The sequence below is a fragment of the Apteryx rowi genome, unplaced genomic scaffold (assembly GCF_003343035.1).
Source record: "Apteryx rowi isolate R43461 unplaced genomic scaffold, aptRow1 scaffold_231, whole genome shotgun sequence".
Taxonomy (NCBI): domain Eukaryota; kingdom Metazoa; phylum Chordata; class Aves; order Apterygiformes; family Apterygidae; genus Apteryx; species Apteryx rowi.
In genome coordinates, this window is record NW_020448653.1 from 1,281,675 (window position 1) to 1,299,988 (window position 18,314).

An 18,314-nucleotide genomic window follows, 5' to 3' on the forward strand; every position below is an offset into this window, starting at 1 on the left:
ATTCTTAGACAAATTAGTGATTTAATTAGTGCTTAACCCCCCCCCCCCAATTATAAAGGTGCCTTTTTAAAGCACAGGACCACCATCACCACAGGCGGACCTCTGGAGGAGATCTGTGACCTGTGCTAATATTCATTATTTCTTTCTATGAACTAGACATATACCTGATATTGATTAAACAACAATTATTTAAACATTTCATTTTCTAAAGAGGAACTGAGGTTTTGAAATACAGGAGTTATCCTCTATGTCTGTGCTTGCAACATATTGCTCAGATAATACTAGTGGCTGTTTACAGAAGATTGTCATTCTTGTCATGCAGGTCCTCTCTAATATTTCTCTGCAGCTTTGTTTCTTAAAACAATCTTTGAAAGCGTTTGGAATGCATTTTGGAAAAAAGCATTTGCAAAACCCTCAGGTCTCCCCTTCTTCACAAAGACAGGCACACTTTCACCCTCTCTTCACTGTAATGTAATTTACCCTGCAGGGAATTCACAGTAAAAGACTGTTCCACGAATGGCGTCAGTGACTCATCTATAGAGACGGAAGGTCACAAGTCCATGACTAAAGAGTGAAACAAAAATACATATCAGTACACATGTAAATAAAGAAAACCTTTATAACACAGGAAAGGTGACACACTGTCATGTGGTCCAGGGATGCCGTGCTGACCTTTGAAAGGAAAGGTTGTCAGGTTTCAACACCTCTTTTCAAAGAGCTCAGAGAATAATTCTCAGCTAAAAGGAGACTATAATAAAATGAAGAATGTAGGAAACGCTTTTGTTTCATTTAAGCAAGGTTATTTGTAAGGGACAGCTGAGTCTGAACTCCTGACTCTAAATGTTAGTCATGCTTTTAAATCACTGCATATTTGATTTTCACTTACATGAATTTTGATTTTCTGTGTTTCTCTATTGCTGGTAGAAGCAGACAAGAGGAATTCAAACAGTGCAAGTGACACCACATGCATGTTCTCTACATTTTTATGTAGTTTTTTGTACAGTATTTACAAAAATTAGTAAAAATCTGGATACAGTGAGTACTTTATGCTTCTGCTCCCCCACTAGTAAACTGAAAGCAAGAGCTGTATCCTCCGATGGAGAACCCATACACTGAATTCAGTTTCTTCCTAAAAGCAAGAGTACTGAACAGCATGGGAAGGATATGGAATAAGAATTCCTAATGTCTTTCTTGACAGGCCAGATATAACGAGTTTCGTGCTCAAATATGTATTTTGAAGACAGTGAAATCTGGTTGGTATCCAGCAGGTGATATTTTTATTTTTAACCACCTCTGCCAGCCGTTAATGACTCTGTAAATCAGATGTTTTTCTCTCCAGTGTTACCCTCTGAAGGGAACAGAAGTGTGGCACTGAAAATGATGTTCAGTGTGCTGGCAAATGCACAAATAAATTGAAAAGAGAGAGGAGAAGTGTTTTTCACTGTGCTCCCAATATTTAGTGATCCTAATTTCTTTTTCTGTTAGTATATTTCAGACCAGGGTATAGTTTCAACTTGAAGCTATTACTTGGATAAATATTTTTCTTTTTCTGCCTTGGGATGGTAATACAGGAACAGTCTTTACACAGTTTAACTGTTTTACAGGCAACTTTTAATCAGCCTATTAAGTGCTTTGTTTGTAGCTGCATCCTTTCTTAAGTATGCCTTTCATTTGGCCTGGGTTCCCCCTTCTTAAAATATTCAAAGATCACCATCCTTAAGGCATGAAAAGTTAGGTGCAGTAGTTTTCTTCAAACATTATAAAATCAAGTGAACAGAGTTGAAAATCAGTTTTTGGACCTTAAAAGAGCTTTGCCTTTAGCTTCATATCCTTATTTACATTGTGATCTTCGGAGCGATTATAGGTAGGTATCTCCTAATATTTTTTTGGACACACAGCATGTTATGAGTTGCAGGTACGACCGCGTTCCGTATCATTTTTCCTGCACGAGCCTTGCTGCATTCAGGACACAGTCTAAAAGGGCCGCATGCAGCATAYGAGTCAGTGGGACAGCCTGCTTTGCCTCATTCCCCGTGCAGCTTGGGTGAGGGAAAACAGACAGCTCATTTTACAAAGAAGATAGCCATCAATATGGAGCAGCTGCCTCATTTGCTGCACGCTGTCTGGTCTGCGCTCTCGTGGACCTTGTGAGTCTTCTGGAAAAACAGTTTCAATAGATTGAAAGCAAAAATACAACCCAGGCTGCAGGGGAGGCAGAGGGAGATCACTGCCCTGAACACCTCTTTGTTGCTGTGTGCTGACAAGTAGCTGCTGCATTTCAGCTTAGATGGGGCAGTGTGTGAAAAGATGAAAGGCAGAAGAGAGGTGTTATTTCATTTAACAAAATCTTTTTACAAATACAGAGATATGGAGCACGGCTTGGAAGGCTTGGCAGTGCAATAGTTAGGGCTACTGTCTCTGCCATGATCCAAGTTTGGTTTGCTTACGTGTGACACCAGAGATATTTTTTGGAAACTATTCAAAACCATTTTTGTCTTCTGCTGTTGTTTGAGTGTTATACAGTGGAGAGAGATCTGGCCTGAATTTTTTGTCTGCCTCTCCACAAAAGGGAAGTGGCTAAGTAGAAAGGTTGTGTGCATAAACTTGTGGAATTTTGCAGATTACAGTGCAAAGCACAGAGTTAACTAACTGAAGCTGGCTATAAAATCTTTGCAGGAGTTCCCTTTGTGCATATGGGATTCCCTGTAAGGTAAAACCATAGGTGGGTCATCAGGAGCACGGGGGAAATGCTGGTATAATGTCTCTCAGGGACGTTGTACCTGGCTAGCAGTACACATCAAAACTGCCGCTGTAGCTCTGCATTAGTCTGGGTCAGGCAGAAGGACATGGGAGAGCAACTGGCTTCCTGTTGGCTTCAGCTGGTCCGGGGTCCCTGTAGGCACAGGGACAAATTCAGCAAAAATGCRCGACTGTTCATCTCTGCAGCAAATAACCCAAGCAGAGCGAACCCAAAGACAAAGTGTGCCAGCGTACTTTGGTTAGTTTAAACAACTCTTTATGTTTATATTCTTGGGTTATCATCCCAAGAGGATGAATCCATCCTATTAAGTAAGCTCAGCTGTCTGTCAAGAGCGAGACACCTTCTTTTGGAAGTAAAAAAACAGTCAATTCTCACATTTGTGGACTTATGCAGAGAGCTGCCTGTAGCCAAATCTTGTCGCAGTAACAACCTGACATCCCAAATCAAACATGCTTTTCCCAGTGGTGTCTTCAGACAGGAAAGAGCTTGCCTTTTATCATGACCTTTGACTACTGGACTTGGAATGACCTCTTGTGGACACGTGTGGTTGCCTCCTATATGATGAATGCTTCYGATCAAAAATAGGAGACCACACAGTGAGAAAACAAGTTCAGTGTACAATCTGCTCCCCAGGTCCTCAGCCACTGGCAAATAATAAGCACCATGTACTTCTGGATATCAAGAAGGCAGAGACATAAAGGAGATAGTCAATAAGAAATGAAATGCGTGTTGACAAGTGAAAGATGAAATTGTACATCTGTGTACTGTTGGTTTGGGTGACAGAGCCCTGTTTCCCTAACGAAAAAGCTACTCTGTTAGTGATCTGGCATGGATGTCTTTACAGACTTTGTTTCTTTACTATTGACTGTGTAGGCACAGGGTGGTCTGTGCTTTTGCTAAATAAATGCCAGATGCTTGAATGTGATCAGTTGTAATCAGAGAAGCTTTGTTTTCTTATTATCAGTTCATTGATGTCTGACCAAGCCAGATGAGCGGAGTAAAAATGTGCCCGGACTGTTTGTGCTGCTGTAAATCCTATGTAAGAATTTTGGTCTGTTTCCTAGTAAGAGTGGCTATTCTGGTGGAAGCTCCAGTTCCTTTTCTTATGTCCATACCATAGTTGTGGCATAAGTATAGGCTGAACTGCAGGTGCCTGTGTTTCTGATATCCCCGTCTGACTTACTGTGAACTTTTAAGAAAGCAGTTTTTAAAGAACTGCTTTTGAGATCATCCACACCTCTTCCCCTTCCTCTCCTGGTGCCTTCCAAAAGCCATCTGCCCTCAGCTTTGCACTCTGGCAGGCTGCTGTTCAAAACACAGCTTGAAAAAGAAGATGTGGTTGTGTGGAGAAGCAAGGTTTCACTTCAGATAAGCCTTTTTGCTGTAAACATGGGATGCTGGCATGGCAGGCTCGCCACTGGTGTGTTTATTTCGCGTGGTGTAGCAACAGCATGTTGCTTCCTTCATTTGCATGTTTCTCCTTTGTCTTTTGGTAATGTTTTGGTAATGTGTTGCAGTTTAGTCTTTGAGTGCTAGCGCAAAACTACATGTAAATATGTTGCTACCCTCTCATAATCTTGAGGCGTGTATCTCGCTGAAAAAATAGTGGGGAGATATGAAATGTCAAATAAACTCTGGTTTTCCTCCTACAGAATTGCTGACAAATTACAAAATTACAGATTAAGGAGTAATTTTTAAGTAGATAGCTTTCAAAATTTATTGAATCTTTACAATTTTGTCTATTACCTAGAAAACAGGTTTTGTTGGTCTCATGCCCTTTGTTCTGCAAGCTTAACTTTTTGACTAATTCYGGGGAAATCAGTAGGACTGTCCCACGCATCGGGTATTTTCCAAATCTAAGCTCCTGTTCTACACATCCTTTTCTTTAGAAGATATTCAAACACAAGGGCTTTGTGTGCATCATCCTGGTCTCTAGACCATAGCTCCAAATGCTGCTCAACGCATGGCATAACTCCTTGACCCACCCACTTTCTCCCCGTGTGGCTGCCTTATCGTTCGCGGGCAGCTAGTGGCTGCACTGCCCRGTCGTGCTTGCTGTTGCCCTAAGCCAGTGGACACGTTCTGGCCAGTGTACCCCTGAGCCAACCTTGCCACTGCCTGAAACCGTACCTTCCTCCAAGTGTTCTGTACAATTCCCGTGCACTGCAGATATATGCAGAATTGTTTCCGCTGCTTAACAGTGGGTGAGTTTATGATTGCAGGCAGCTGTGTGCGTGCAGCTCTCTGCTTCCTTGCCTGCAGGGGCAGAAGGTGCTGGGTCCTCTGAGGGCTGCGGCTTTAGAGAGCTGCTGTCCCAGAAGTGGGGGGCCCCTTTCGAAATGCAGGCCTGTGTTTCAAACAGGGATCTGGACTGCATGTGCCAAGCTATCATGGTGGTCATTTAGTATGCAGATTTCTCCCTGGTTTTCAAATATCTCATTGGATAAAAATACTTCGCAGGGAGTGAGTTGTAAAAGTAGGGGGAAGTAACTTTGGGTGAAGGCTTCTCAGTATAAGCACTTGCTGTTAAAATTAAGAGCTGAAGTATGTCCAAAGCACCAGATATGAAGGAGGGCAAACTACCAAAAATGAGTTGCTAGAAAAAAATGTTTTCTGGTTTTGATATCGCATTTTCTCTGTCAACATCAGTGTGCAATATAATGTTGTGGTCTCTAACACCTCCTGTAATAATATAGGAAGCTGTGCAAATTGGAATGATAAAATCAAACTCATTGCTCCAGAAAAATAGCCAAATAAAAACAAGGCCTAAGCCAGTGTTTTTAAAATTAGAGGAGGCTGTATATACATAGGCAGAAGTAATTTTATATTACTTTTGAATTAAATTCAAAGTAAAGAATTAAAACTCATGAGCAGGCAGCCTGTGATTAAGGTTGTCTATAACAAGAGGAATCCTTAAACATCTGCCTTTTGTATCTGTTTGCTGGACACCCAGGATGGAAAGGCTGAATAACTATTTAGTGGGCTTGTAGTGATCTACTTATTTGTACTGCTGTCTCTATAATTAACATCAATTTCTTTTGTGTCTTAATCAGAATTTCTACCTGACAAGCAAAGGGAAGAACGAAAGCAAAGAAATGAATGAGAAAAACAAAGAGGCTTTACTGGAGGTAAGCCAGCTTTCTAGGTTGATGATGCAACCATCTCCAAAACCCTGCTTCCATCTGCGTCTGCCCTGTAACAACAGGGCTTAGCTCTTTGTGGGCAAATGTGTAACAACAGGAAGCTCTGTGATGGTTGGTAATAGCGGTTTTGTGTGTAGGGTTTAGTTTGTGACTTTTCCTCTGCATCTGCTGCTCACCACTAAGAATGTGGATTTTATCCCTGTGTATATTTATCAGAGGAATTAAGTGATGAAGAATTATTTTGTTGTTAGGACCCAGCTCTATGAAACTGGTTTTGTTTAGTGTTTCTATGAAGATTAGTGCCATGAAACCAGTAAAAACAATGTTGTATGAATCTGAATGAAAGAAATACTGTGCAACACCATTAGGCCAGCTTTTAGAACCCTTGTGACTTTATATTACTAGTAAGGTTGATCAGTAGCAGAGCTGTTATCTTTTGAGTGAGAAGCAGATGTACTTCTCATGACTTCAAATTATCAGCTGTACTAAAACAGAAAAAGAACCTTTGCATTTTATCAGGAAGTCTATTTAGTCTCTTGCCTTCCCTGTCAAAGTTTTAATTCAGTTGTGTGCTTTGAGAGAAAAATCCAGAGTTATAGGAAAGAAAAGATTATCACGGTTCTCCTGGGAAAGCATTTTGGCTTTGATAAAAGTTCAGGAAAAAGATGCTGTTCTCAGGTGCCTGGGGATTCCCATTTCCAACAGTATCTCATCATGAAGGCACCAGATCTATACCAGCAGAAGTCTTGGTAACTTCTAAATGAGAACATGAATTGTTTTGGCATTTAAAAAATGCTCAGCAGTAGGTTCTTCAAGCGAAAGAGTATATTTGTTCAAACAGTGTTGTAAATGCTAGCATGTATTTGAAAGTGAAAGCAAAGATTGAGGGGGACTTTTTTTCTCTAGCTATTTTTAATTCCCTAAGCRCTCTCTAAAGACAATCTCTAAAAGAGTAAGTATTCCTCTACAGAACCTATAGATATAGCAGCAGTGAAAAACCAACAGCAGCGGTACCAAGCATTCTCTTCTGTGGCCCTCACTGGGCACATCTTTGTCTAGTTAAAACCTTTTGTAGGTTTTTGCTTGACCTTTCAGAGAACAGAGGGTTTTGCAAGCCTTCTTTTCCAATGTGAGCACGTGACTTGCACAGCCAGGTTACCACATTAGTTTGGAAAACTTTCATTTGCCTGTCCAAGATATTCAGCTCCCTCATAACTGCATTTCCCGTATTCATACATTCACTGTCACAGGAAATGTCTTTTTTTTAAAGGGAGCGTTTTTTCTGCTATGTATTAGTAGGGTTTTGCTTAAATCCATTTATTTTGTGTAATATTATTCTTGTTGCATAGGAAAGCTTCTGCAGGACATCTGTCATTGTGCCAGAGCTTGAAGGGGCCCTTTATTTAAAAGAAGATGGAAAAAAATCCTGGAAGAGGCGTTATTTTCTTCTACGGGCTTCTGGAATTTATTACGTACCCAAAGGAAAAACCAAGGTCAGGAAGCCAAATAAGCCTTTTAGCAATAAAACAATTCATGGAGGTGAAAGTGAAGAACTCCCAAGGTGACATTTTAAGAGCAGTGTCTGGTGCATCTAAGAGGGTTTTTTTGTTGTTTTAACTTTGGCCACACCACTTGTGCAAATATTAGAAGGTTATCACTGAATCCTGTCACGTTTCCCTTCTTTTGATTTCTATGGATAGATAAAAGCATTAATGAAATAGCGCTCCTTCAGAAGTCAATGGGGGAAAAGGAAAACAACACAGCACCCGTCAGTTGGTGTTATACTGCAAATAATGCTTCACTTATACAGCGTCCCTGTGGAAGAATGTTTAAAAATTTTCAAGTAAGCTCATTTCTTGTCACAAACAGAGGAATCTGACTTTGTTTGATAAAAGCTTTCTGTGCTAGTAACCACCATGCAGAAATGCCATACATCTTTTTTCTGCAGTGATCTTTACCTAGAGAATGCATTGTGTCTTTTACTGCTTTTTAAGACTGCCCTTTGTAAAAAAGAAGTGAGACAGAGGCATCCACTTGACAGAATTAAGTGCACTGACATTTACTATTGCAAAGTATTTTAAGAGTCTGAATTACCAGCCCTGGAGAAACAAAGCAGTCCTGGGTGTGTTGCATATGAGGGCAGCTGGCTGCTCTTTTCCGCTGTGACAAGGTGGAATGACTGCTTTTGGGACTAGAGTATTATTTTTATTATTTTGAGAAGCGTTACTGCTTATAGCTCTGTTAATGCTTCAGATTTGCTCTAGATAGGAATTCTAGTGCTAATGTTGGACCTCCRCTGTTATGATTTGTGCTGTGAAACTTAACTCTTCTGCCATTCCCTGACTGAATTACAAAGGAAGAAAAAGAATCAATTGATGGCTGATAGAGGCATGCAGTTCTACTGCTCCAGGGACCTGTGTTTATAACCAAATCTCAGTGAAACACAGATCTAGATTGCTTTGCTGCTTTCACAGCAATTTATTGTGACTTTACTTGACCCTGATACAATGTCTTTCAGTCCTCAGATCATCTTGCACACACAGAACATTTTATTAATTAGAAATTAGAACTCTATTTGGAAAACACTTAAGAGAGAAAAGAGTATACGAGTGGTCAAATGAAAAGGCCATCTAGGGCATTTCATTGTAGCCTGCCACCACCAATGGCCAGCAGCAGAGTGCCTAAGCTGGGCAAGCATATACTGATATTTCCCCAACCTTTTTTTCATCCTTCAGTGACTTTCCATCACAGTTGAGATGAGGAAAGTGCTTTCCTTTTTCCRATGATGGGCTGCAAATGTAGGGTCAGGATGGAGTTATGCAGTCACCTTGGAACAGCTGTTTTGGTTTAACACTTTATTGCCTGTCAGCCATTGCAGCCTCTGTACTGCCTTGCCTATAACTGAGCCGTTGTAAGGAACTGTGAGAGTGCTCCGAACCCACTGCCTTACCAGCTCAGCTGGTTGCAGGGATTTAGGACCTTGACTCAAATTCTTTAGGAGAGAGTCACAGCTCTTTAAGGTGGTACCACACTCAACTGTTTGCTTCAGTAGCAGCTTCAGCAAAAGGACACATGAGTCCGTGCGTCAGCCAGTCTAGAGAAAGTCTCTTAGCCCAAATCTATGTGTAATGGTGATTTAAGCTAGTGACTGGGCTCTGTGCTGGAACAGCTGTGGCTCAGGTATAGATCTCTTTTGGGGAGACAGTAATCTCTGGTAGGTGAGCAGGGTGCTGGGAGGGTGCTAACATCTTAAAGCACTGCAGCAGGATTCAGTAGAGCTCTTCAGTCAAAACCCTTAATTATGCCAGTTCATCTCATGTCAAGGTGGTGCTAAACATGCTCATGAGTGGTTCAGTGGTTCAGCTGTGGGTAGAGTGATCTTTCATTGAGGTACAGAAAAAAGCAGCTGGTGGGCAATAATATCTTCAGCTGCTGCAGCCGTTTAGAAATTCATCATATGATCATGTTTTCATTTTTTATTAAAAAACAAAGAAGTCTGACAAAGCTTGGGCACTTTGTGTTGGCTATAAAATACATTGCAAACCTTTGAAAATGCAGGGACACTTTCAGATAATTTTACAAATGTGTCTTTTTTTTTTTTTTTTTTTTTAACAAATGAGGTACCCGTCAGCATTCTCATCTTAGTTTCTTTCTTCAGCATTAGTCTACTTGCATCTCATTCAAAAAAGTGCTATTAATGGACAGGGCCACAAAACAGCTGAATCCAAATTGCAAACACAATTCAAAAATTAATTTCTGTTAATTATGTTGTTTTGTCTGGTCATGTTAAAATTGCAGAAGTAGTAGCAATAAGTGTCATTGATTGTCCCTTGCATGAAAATTTGTTCCTTACTTAGAAGAAAATAACAACTGCATGCATATTGTTTTTAATTGCTGTAAACAGGTTCCTAAAGGAAAGGAACAACTCATTATATAGCATGGATTTGAGCATGCTTAGGAACTTGCAGTGTCGGAAAATCAGTCAGTGACAAAATCMCATGAACTTCAGGGGAGCCTGGATAGGGAAGCCCTATCTAGATAGAATATGGAAATTTTCCTCTCCTCAAAAATCTTACCGGCAAACCCAGTTAACTACAGAGTTTATAAATGCATCAGCATAAATAAACCCAGCTGAAGGGTGTATCTTAGTAAAACTAACAATAAGAATGAAAACAGCACAGAAGAATCATCACATGCTGAAATATAAGCCTGTTCTTAGCGGCAGAGAGGGAATGGGGTTTATTCCCTTTTTTCCACAATTTCGGGATTTCTCGGTTTAGCCAGAAATGACCAATTGACAAGATCATTTTTGCATTTCCCTCCAAAAGATAGCAAGAGGTATGCTTTGTATGCAGAATTCTTCTGCACAGAAAAGTGTGCCAGCAACAGACACCTTGTTACTTCAGCAACATACTATGAGCAAGTAAATATTATGATAAACAGAACAGGAATAGTGCCAGGAAATTTGAGAAAATTCAAAGCAGAACAGATGAAATGTGTGCTTATTTCCTGATGAGAGTTTACATTTGTTACAAATATGAAGGAAAAGCAAGCTCCTAAAGCAATTTAGAACCCAAAACTTTCTTTCTCCCCGCCGAATCATAAGGGCATGATTAGGTTTATATGCGTTTTATTAAGGTTATTACCACGTTTCTTCTGTTCAGTCGTTAGTCTTAAGCCAAAATCTCCACACAAAGCACTGAAGCACAGCAAAATCAGAACAACAGCAAAATGTTGCAGTGTTGCATATTATTCCCGATATATACTGACCCTCTTCCAATTGTTAGATTAAGAGTGCACGTGCTTAAAATTCTTCTTAAGTCAACTCCATGACAATTAAAAAAAAAAAAAAGAGCATCAGTGTTATGCACTTCGAAAACAGTCATTCAATGAGTCTCGCATCAAAATTTAATTCCTTCTAACAATGGTGTGCTTGATTTTCATTTGTAGACGTCCCGGGATCTGGCATGCTTCATTCAGTTTGAGAATATGAATGTTTATTATGGTACTCAACACAAAGTGAAATACAAGGCACCTACAGATCACTGCTTTGTGTTAAAGGTAATGTGCAAGAAAAGGTTCTGCAAATGTCATATACAAATTCTTTCATATGCAAACATGTTAATTTCAGACTCCAAGGACCCTGATCTTTATGGGACAGAATGCCTTCTGCAAAATTCTGGCTCTTTTCTACTTCAGTTCGTTCTTGATCAGCAACATGCCTTAAGGATCTTCTTAATTTTAAGGACTGGTAGTCCTATGATGTATGGTGTGGTCACAGCTATTGAATAATTTGTTCAACTGTGATGCAAAATCTCACAGAAGTACAGATCTCAGATTGCATATTTTATAGCAAACCTATTTGTGGCAGGAGGGCAAAGGCCTTTGTTCACCCACTCATGTGATGACGTACCTGCTGCTGAAGTGTCACAGTGCTGCCCCTCCCATTCATAACAGTGCAAATAGCCTGGGAATTCTGCCTTCCTCTCAGGAAAGGAACAGAAACCCATGGTTTCCCCATAGCTCCAGGTAGTAGAAATGGAGGTTTATTGTTTCCTGCAGTATTGTATGTTTCTATGGCATTATATTGGAGTAATTAGGTCTTAATTATTATCTATCATTAATGCAGGTTTTAGAATACAGTAGAATTACTGTGTACAAGACAGAAGATAATCTTGTTGCTGCTTCTCTATCTAAATGCTTTGCAGTGCAAACAAGATGTTGGAGAACACAGTATCTTGCCAGCTCAGAAAATAGTCACAGGAAACAGATTCACATAAGAGGTCACTTATAATACCACATTTCTGGTTGTAGCTGCACATTTATAGCACTTTTTGTACAGTTTCAAAATGTTTGCTAGCCTAATTTACACAAGGCCAAGCAGAAGTGGTTTATAGACTCAGACTAATTTTCTGTAACAGATGTATCTAATTAACACAGCTGAGATGTTTAACTACTGCAGTTCTCCACAAATGTCTCTGCAAAAAAGGCTTTATCCTTATTTGTAAAAAGGGGTGCTCTTTCTGAAATCAACAGGTAAGTTTTCTTTCTGAAAAACACAAACTTTTAAGAAAAAAAGAAGGAAAAGGAAGGTCAATTTAAAAAATAAGGGAAAGTTGATTTTTCTAAATCTCTGAGACTGTAGGTGTCCTTTAGATCTTAGTACAAGATCCCATACAAAACAGATGAGTTTTGAGATGAGTAAGGAGTATCTTAATACTTTAAATGTTTTTAAAAGTTGTTCACATTCTATTCAGGTGAAAGTAAGATAGTTCAGAAGCACAGTTTTTGAGGTGTATGTAGCAATGTGTTTAACTGTTCATAATCGGTGGAATACTTTATGGACTTTCTGCCATCTTTTATGAAAATTGGTATGCTATTAATCAGAACTTACACAGAAAAAAGTCACCACTAGGCTAAAATACTTGCTTTATTGGATGTCTGATGTTACCACTGTAATTGTAGAAGTGTTAAGAACAAGATCAAAAGCCCACTAAGGAAAACTTTATGTGTAGTAGGCTTATGAATGTTTGAAACATACTTAGCAAAAATATTTGCTGTGATGCTTCTGAAATGTTTGTGGTATACTAAAATAAACATCATATTGATGAGCTCATTATATCTGAAGAACACTATTTTGTGATGAATAGATTATGTTACAGTGATTGTGCTTCATTTTAATTCCCRCAAATCAACATTTGGTAGATTCCTGACTGGCTCAGTTTTAGACTTGACTGAAACTTATTCCTTTAACAGCTGTCTCTTGCAGTGGTTGATAAGGATTGGTAAGGGATTGGTAAGGAATAGTAAGCAAACATAGATATGTTCAAGTCTTCTGTTGTTTCAGAAGTCTAAGCCTCCCATTTGGGGTGTTTTTTTGAGAGTGAGACAATGGAGAGTTGCATGTTTCGTATCATTTTTGTGCAATGATTTGAGTTTTATATTTACTCTTCTGAAGGCATGCAGCTGAGATGAGTTCGGTCCTATCTTCTCTTACCTTTGGAGGCTGGAGCTGAAGATGCAATATTTCTTGAGCTCTGTGGGCTGAGGGAAGGAGCAAAGCTAAATGTTGGTGTTTCTGAGTGGATATTTGGTGACACAAAAGTGTGTGATGAAGGACAAAGAGCAATTTATTACTCTTAGTCACATTTTGTTCCTGTCCGTTTTCACATGGAAGTATCCCAGAGGAAAATATCTCTCTTGCTGGGAGACACTTGTTCTGAGACGTCAAGGAAAACAAACCATCATCTTTGAGATATTTCTCATCCTGCCATATTTTCAGAATAAAGTCCTCAAAATGAAATGATAGTACTTTTGCAGACAGGTGCAGTGAGCACAAGGCAATAGGTTTAACAGGTAAACAATTGTCTTCATTACCTAGTGATTCTAAAGGAATTTGGAGGCCCAGCTCAGTCTTGGCCAAATGGAAACTTCTCCGCAGCCAAGGCTGCATGCTGTGTCATCACAGCTCTTCCACTCCCCTGCATATGTCTGAGGATGGTGAGCTCTGCTGAGGTTCTCTTCCAGTTACTTCTTCATGTCAGCTGCAAGAGGTTTGTCAGCCTCACCTCGACCCCTGGGAAGTTGCTGGAGCAACTAGTCCTGGAAAGCATTAACAGACACATGAAGGACAGGAAGGTGACCAGGAGTAGTCAGCCTCGAGAAATTGTGCTTAACAATTGCGTTTCGGGTAAAAGGAGAGCAGTGAATGTTGTTTAYTTTGACTTTTGTAAGGSTTTTGACACTGCCTCCCATAACATCCTAATAGACAAGGTGGTGAAGTACTGGCTAGAAAAGTAGACAGTGAGGTGAATTGAAAGCTGGCTGGACTGCAGGTCCCAGAGGGTTGTGATCAGTGGCATGAAGTGCAGCTGGAGACCAGTCACTAGTGGTGTCCCCTAGGGCTCGATACTGGGGCCAATACTGCTTAACTTTTTCATTAATGACCTGGATGGTGGGGCTGAATGCACCCTCAGCAGGTTTGTAGATGACACAAGACTGTGAGGAGGGGCTGATACCCTAGAGAGTGGTGCTGCCATTCAGAGGGACCTCAACAGGCTGGAGAAATCGGCAGAGAGGAATGTCATGAAGTTCAACAAAGGAAAGTGCAAAGTCCTGCACCTGGGAAGGAATAACCCCATGTACCAGTATAAGCTGGGAGCCAACCAGCTTGAGAACAGCTTTGCAGAGAAGGACCTGGAGGTCCTAGTGAACAATAAGTTGAACTTGGGCCAGCAGTGTGCCCTCATGGCAAAGAAAGCCAACAGTCTCCTGGGCTGTATTAGACAAAGTGTTGCCAGCAGATCAAGGGAGGTGATCCTTCCCCTCTACACAACACTGATGAAGCTGCATCAGGAGTGTTGTGTCCAGTCCTGGACTCCGCAGTACAAGATAGACATGGACATACTGGAGCGAGTTCAGCAAAGGGTCACTAAGATGATTAAGGGACTGGAGCATCTCTCAAATGAGGAAAGGCTGAGAGAGCTGGGATGACTTAGCATGGAGAAGAAAAAGCTCAGAGGGATCTTATCAATGTGTATAAATACCTGATGGGAAGGTGTAGAGAAGATGGAGCCAGACTCTTGTCAGTGATATCCAGTGACAGAAGGAGAGGCAGTGGGCACAAACTGAAACACAGGGAATTTCGCTTGAACATAAGAAAACACTTTTTGACTGTGAGGGTTGTTGCACACTGGAACAGATTGCCCAGAGAGGTTCTGGAATCTCCATCCTTGGAGATATACAGAACTTGACTGGATATGGTCCTGGGCAACCTGCCCTAGCTGACCCTGCTTGAGCAGGGGTTTGGACCAGATGATGTCCAGGTGCCCTCCAACCCCAATTAGTCTGTGATAATGTAATTCTGTGAAAGTTGTCCGTCTTTAAGGCAATTTGGGGAAGGTCATTGAAAGAGGAACAACCAGAGTCCATGCAAGCTGTTCAGTGAGAATGGCACTAAATCAAAGGAGATTTTTGCATTTTGAAAAATAGATTAGTCTGCAGCCCATATTAGCTCCAGTAAGCCATTCCACCACTTGGAAGGTTTTTGAATAATAGCATACTACTACAGTTTTTTTATGAAATTGTATCTTTCCGAGTGCCCTGAGAAGCTCCTTGGGATCTGTTGTCTCAAAGCAGTTAGCAGTCATTTGCCAAGTTACTTATTCTGCTGTGTCTCAAACTTGACGAAAGTCACTGCCCAGCTTAGAGACAAGAGACCARCTTGTGCTTTACAATGAAGGAAAAATACAAGAACTTAGCAGTTTCAGCAACATCTTGCTTCTGTGCAAGGCAGAAAATCCTGCTGAATTTAGAACCAGACATATTCTCCCAGCTTTGAGCACTGAGCTGAAAAAATACTCTATTTATTTCTGGCCCTGCTGGTTAAGTTTCATTGGCGTCCTTACTTCAAGAATAGGGGAAATGTTTTTTGTTCATTCAAAGGGTAACAAATGGCCAGTGAGATGGTCTTAGTTGGAGATGAATATGACCTCATGCTTGAAGGAAGCATCCCTTCTTTTCTGCCAGTCCSCATTTGCATAATGAGTCCTCTGAACAAATAACTGGGCTAAAACCAATAAAAATTGTATCTGCCTCCAAAGGTACAACATTTRTACCTGCCTCCTGTCTCATAATACTGGGGAGAAAAAATACCACRTTTCATTTCATCTCCTCCCCAACCTTGGTCATCTCTGTTTTTATGGACGAAAGAGCTCTCAAGAGAGATTATATGAGAGCATTCCTGACATTTTTGCGCCTATGTGCAAGGGACTGTCAAGAATTTCTGGGAAAGAGGAACCCTGTAACTAATGTTAACCACAACCCTGGCGACATAGTTTTTGGTAGAATGACTGCCTGTCCCAGCTAACACACAGAAYGTGTATCTAAGCGCAAAGCCAGTGAATGGGCAGCTCCCTCTGTCCTGTTTCTTTCTGAATCTAGCCATTTAATTTCAACTTCAGTTTTCATATCTGGGCTAATTAGCTGGTGCTGGCTTGGGTACTGATAGTTAGACTGCTAGTGTAACAGCAACAAGATGATTTGCATCATGGACTGGTTGCTTTGATACTTAGTCAGCAGCTGGGATGCATTTTGCATCCTGTGATGTTGGCAGCTGCACCCAGACCAGCTAGCTTAAACTAGCTCAAATGCAAATGCTCTGGGCTGCAGATCCATCCTGAAGAGGATGTTCCTCTTGCAGCTAGAGAATCATGATGAGTTGTCAGTGCTTGTTAACCATAATTTCTTCCCGTCACACCAGCACCCTATTGTATATCCTTTAGCTCAGATCAAAAATGGAGGATTTTTTGCGTGTTTGTTAAGTATCAAGACACTGAGAAGATAATGGAGAAAAGGGTAGTTGAGCACAAACTTAAGAATGCATCTCAGTGTCTACTAGCAAAGGAGAAGACACTTTGTTCAGCTCATTCAGTAGTTTCCTTTCAGAGGCAGGAGAAAGCCCAGCTGGGACCAACCGAAAAGAGCACAGGTGGCTCATCAGCATGGTCCAGAGCAGGGTCCCCTTTAGCTGTCCCTGTGCAGCAAACCAGAGCTGATGTGGCTGATCCCGAAGATGAGAGTGCAGGCCAGTGCAGAGGCTCCAGTGGAGCTGGATTTCAGGAATCCTTAGGCTTTGGGGCAAATATAGAGCTTGAAGAACTGTTTTATTTTTCTAGTAATCACTTGGTCTGTGCTGAGCTATAACTCTTTTAAATTGATTGATCTATGCCAGTGGCAAACAAGCCTCCCTCCCTCAAAAAAGTCCCCCACTTAAAAAACACAAAACAAGATGAAAACCCCTCAATGTATTAAAAATAGATTCTCTGAATGAAATAAGCACTTCTGGAGCATTTGCTCCTGTGAACATGCAAATTCTTCCTGTTTTCCACTCAGCCTAAAAGTAACATGAAAATTTAAAGATCCCACCCTTCACTTTGACATCAGATAAAATGGATCTTTTCTTAGTAGAGATGTGGAGGTACAGTGGAACAGTAATATCATGACCTGAGGAAGCCACCCTGTGACCTCCGCAGGCAGAAAAGAGAAAAGGAAAGGGCAGCCGAGTGTGAAAGAAGACCCTCACTAAAACCGGCATCTGTTAAGGTCAGGGCTGTGTCTCTGTTGCCCGGCAGAGAGGAGAAGGGAGCCGGTGGCAGCACGGCTTTCCCTGCCACCCCGTGGAGACAGATGGTCACTCTTGAAAGAGAAATGGAAAGGGAACAGAGATCTCTCTCCACAGAAATAATTTTGCTCACCACAGCAAGTGCACAAGTTGGAGTGGTTTGGTTCCTCAGAGTCTCATTTGCATTTACAAATGCAAATTTTTATTCAGAGATTCCCTGTAGATCTTCCCTTTCACCATCTACTACATTATTTGGGGAATACTGTGGAAAGGAATGGGACCTTTTGTGATTTATTTCATATTCTGAGGCTGAAAGCCCTCAAAAGCAAGAGATTCCGCCTTGAAGGAAGGCATCTGTTCATCTTGCTAGTGACAGTTTCTGTTGCACTGAGCAGAAATTGTGAACACAGTAAAATGTAAAGTTTATTTTGTATGTTGAGTGTGTGTGTGCATRTGCTAGTCCAGGAGCTGGTTTTCTTGTGCCACATTTAAAAATGCTCGAAGCAGACAAAAAGCAAGGTAATCTATATGCAAATTTGCTGGTTTAGGCAGTCTGATGTGCCAGTGACAAAGAGTGAATTTAATTATAGTTTATTGGTGCTGGTTGTGCTTGAGTAATCTGGAGGTAATGGTGCATAATGCTGAATTAATCTAGGATGAAAAAAATTGGTTTCTTGGGGATAAACTGAAACAAAGGCAAATCATCCTCTATTTCCACAGATGGGTACATTTTCCTGTGCGGTCTATACAGCTAAGTTTTCCTGGTGTAATTTGGAAGCTACCGAATTTTTTAAAATTTTCTAATGATCCACAGAATTTTGGAAGTAAATTTTCAAGAAGAATAGCTTCTGTTTGCAACAGTGGAGTTATTCCAGCAGATAATTTGGTGTTTAGTTGCTCCACTGCTCATTCCCTCCTCCTCCTCACACCCCATATGCTCCCTTGCGGACTGAGTCATGTACATAATGCATTCAACACAATGGCATCTAAGAAGGTAGAAAGTGAGTATTAGCAGTGTTCAAGACAGAAGATAGTGGGAAGAAGAACAAATGATTAGCACAGGAAACAAGGATACACAACAGGAAATTTTCTAGTTCTTTATGTGAAAGATTTGGAAACTATTGCATTAGCATAAATGCTTCAGATAAATATTTCAGAGTAAAATTCATTGTTAGATAATCTGAAAAAAAAGCAAAAGTAGAAATATTCTTTATTGCAGAGCACTTTCAGATATCTGGAATTATGCTCTTAGTATGTACACACAGTTTTGCAAGATTAATGTATAAAC

The 18,314-nt window shown here is 40.7% G+C and overlaps 1 protein-coding gene across 3 annotated transcripts in view; it reads left to right on the forward strand.

The window, feature by feature from the left end:
* APBB1IP (amyloid beta precursor protein binding family B member 1 interacting protein) overlaps positions 1–18,314 on the forward strand; it is a 55,716-nt gene that overhangs the window by 22,268 nt on the left and 15,134 nt on the right. For all 3 annotated transcript variants that reach the window (XM_026065744.1, XM_026065743.1, XM_026065745.1), the window contains 3 exons: positions 5,815–5,889; positions 7,254–7,397; positions 10,855–10,965. In XM_026065744.1, coding sequence (XP_025921529.1) covers positions 5,815–5,889; positions 7,254–7,397; positions 10,855–10,965 — 330 coding nt within the window. The remainder of the gene's footprint in view (positions 1–5,814; positions 5,890–7,253; positions 7,398–10,854; positions 10,966–18,314) is intronic.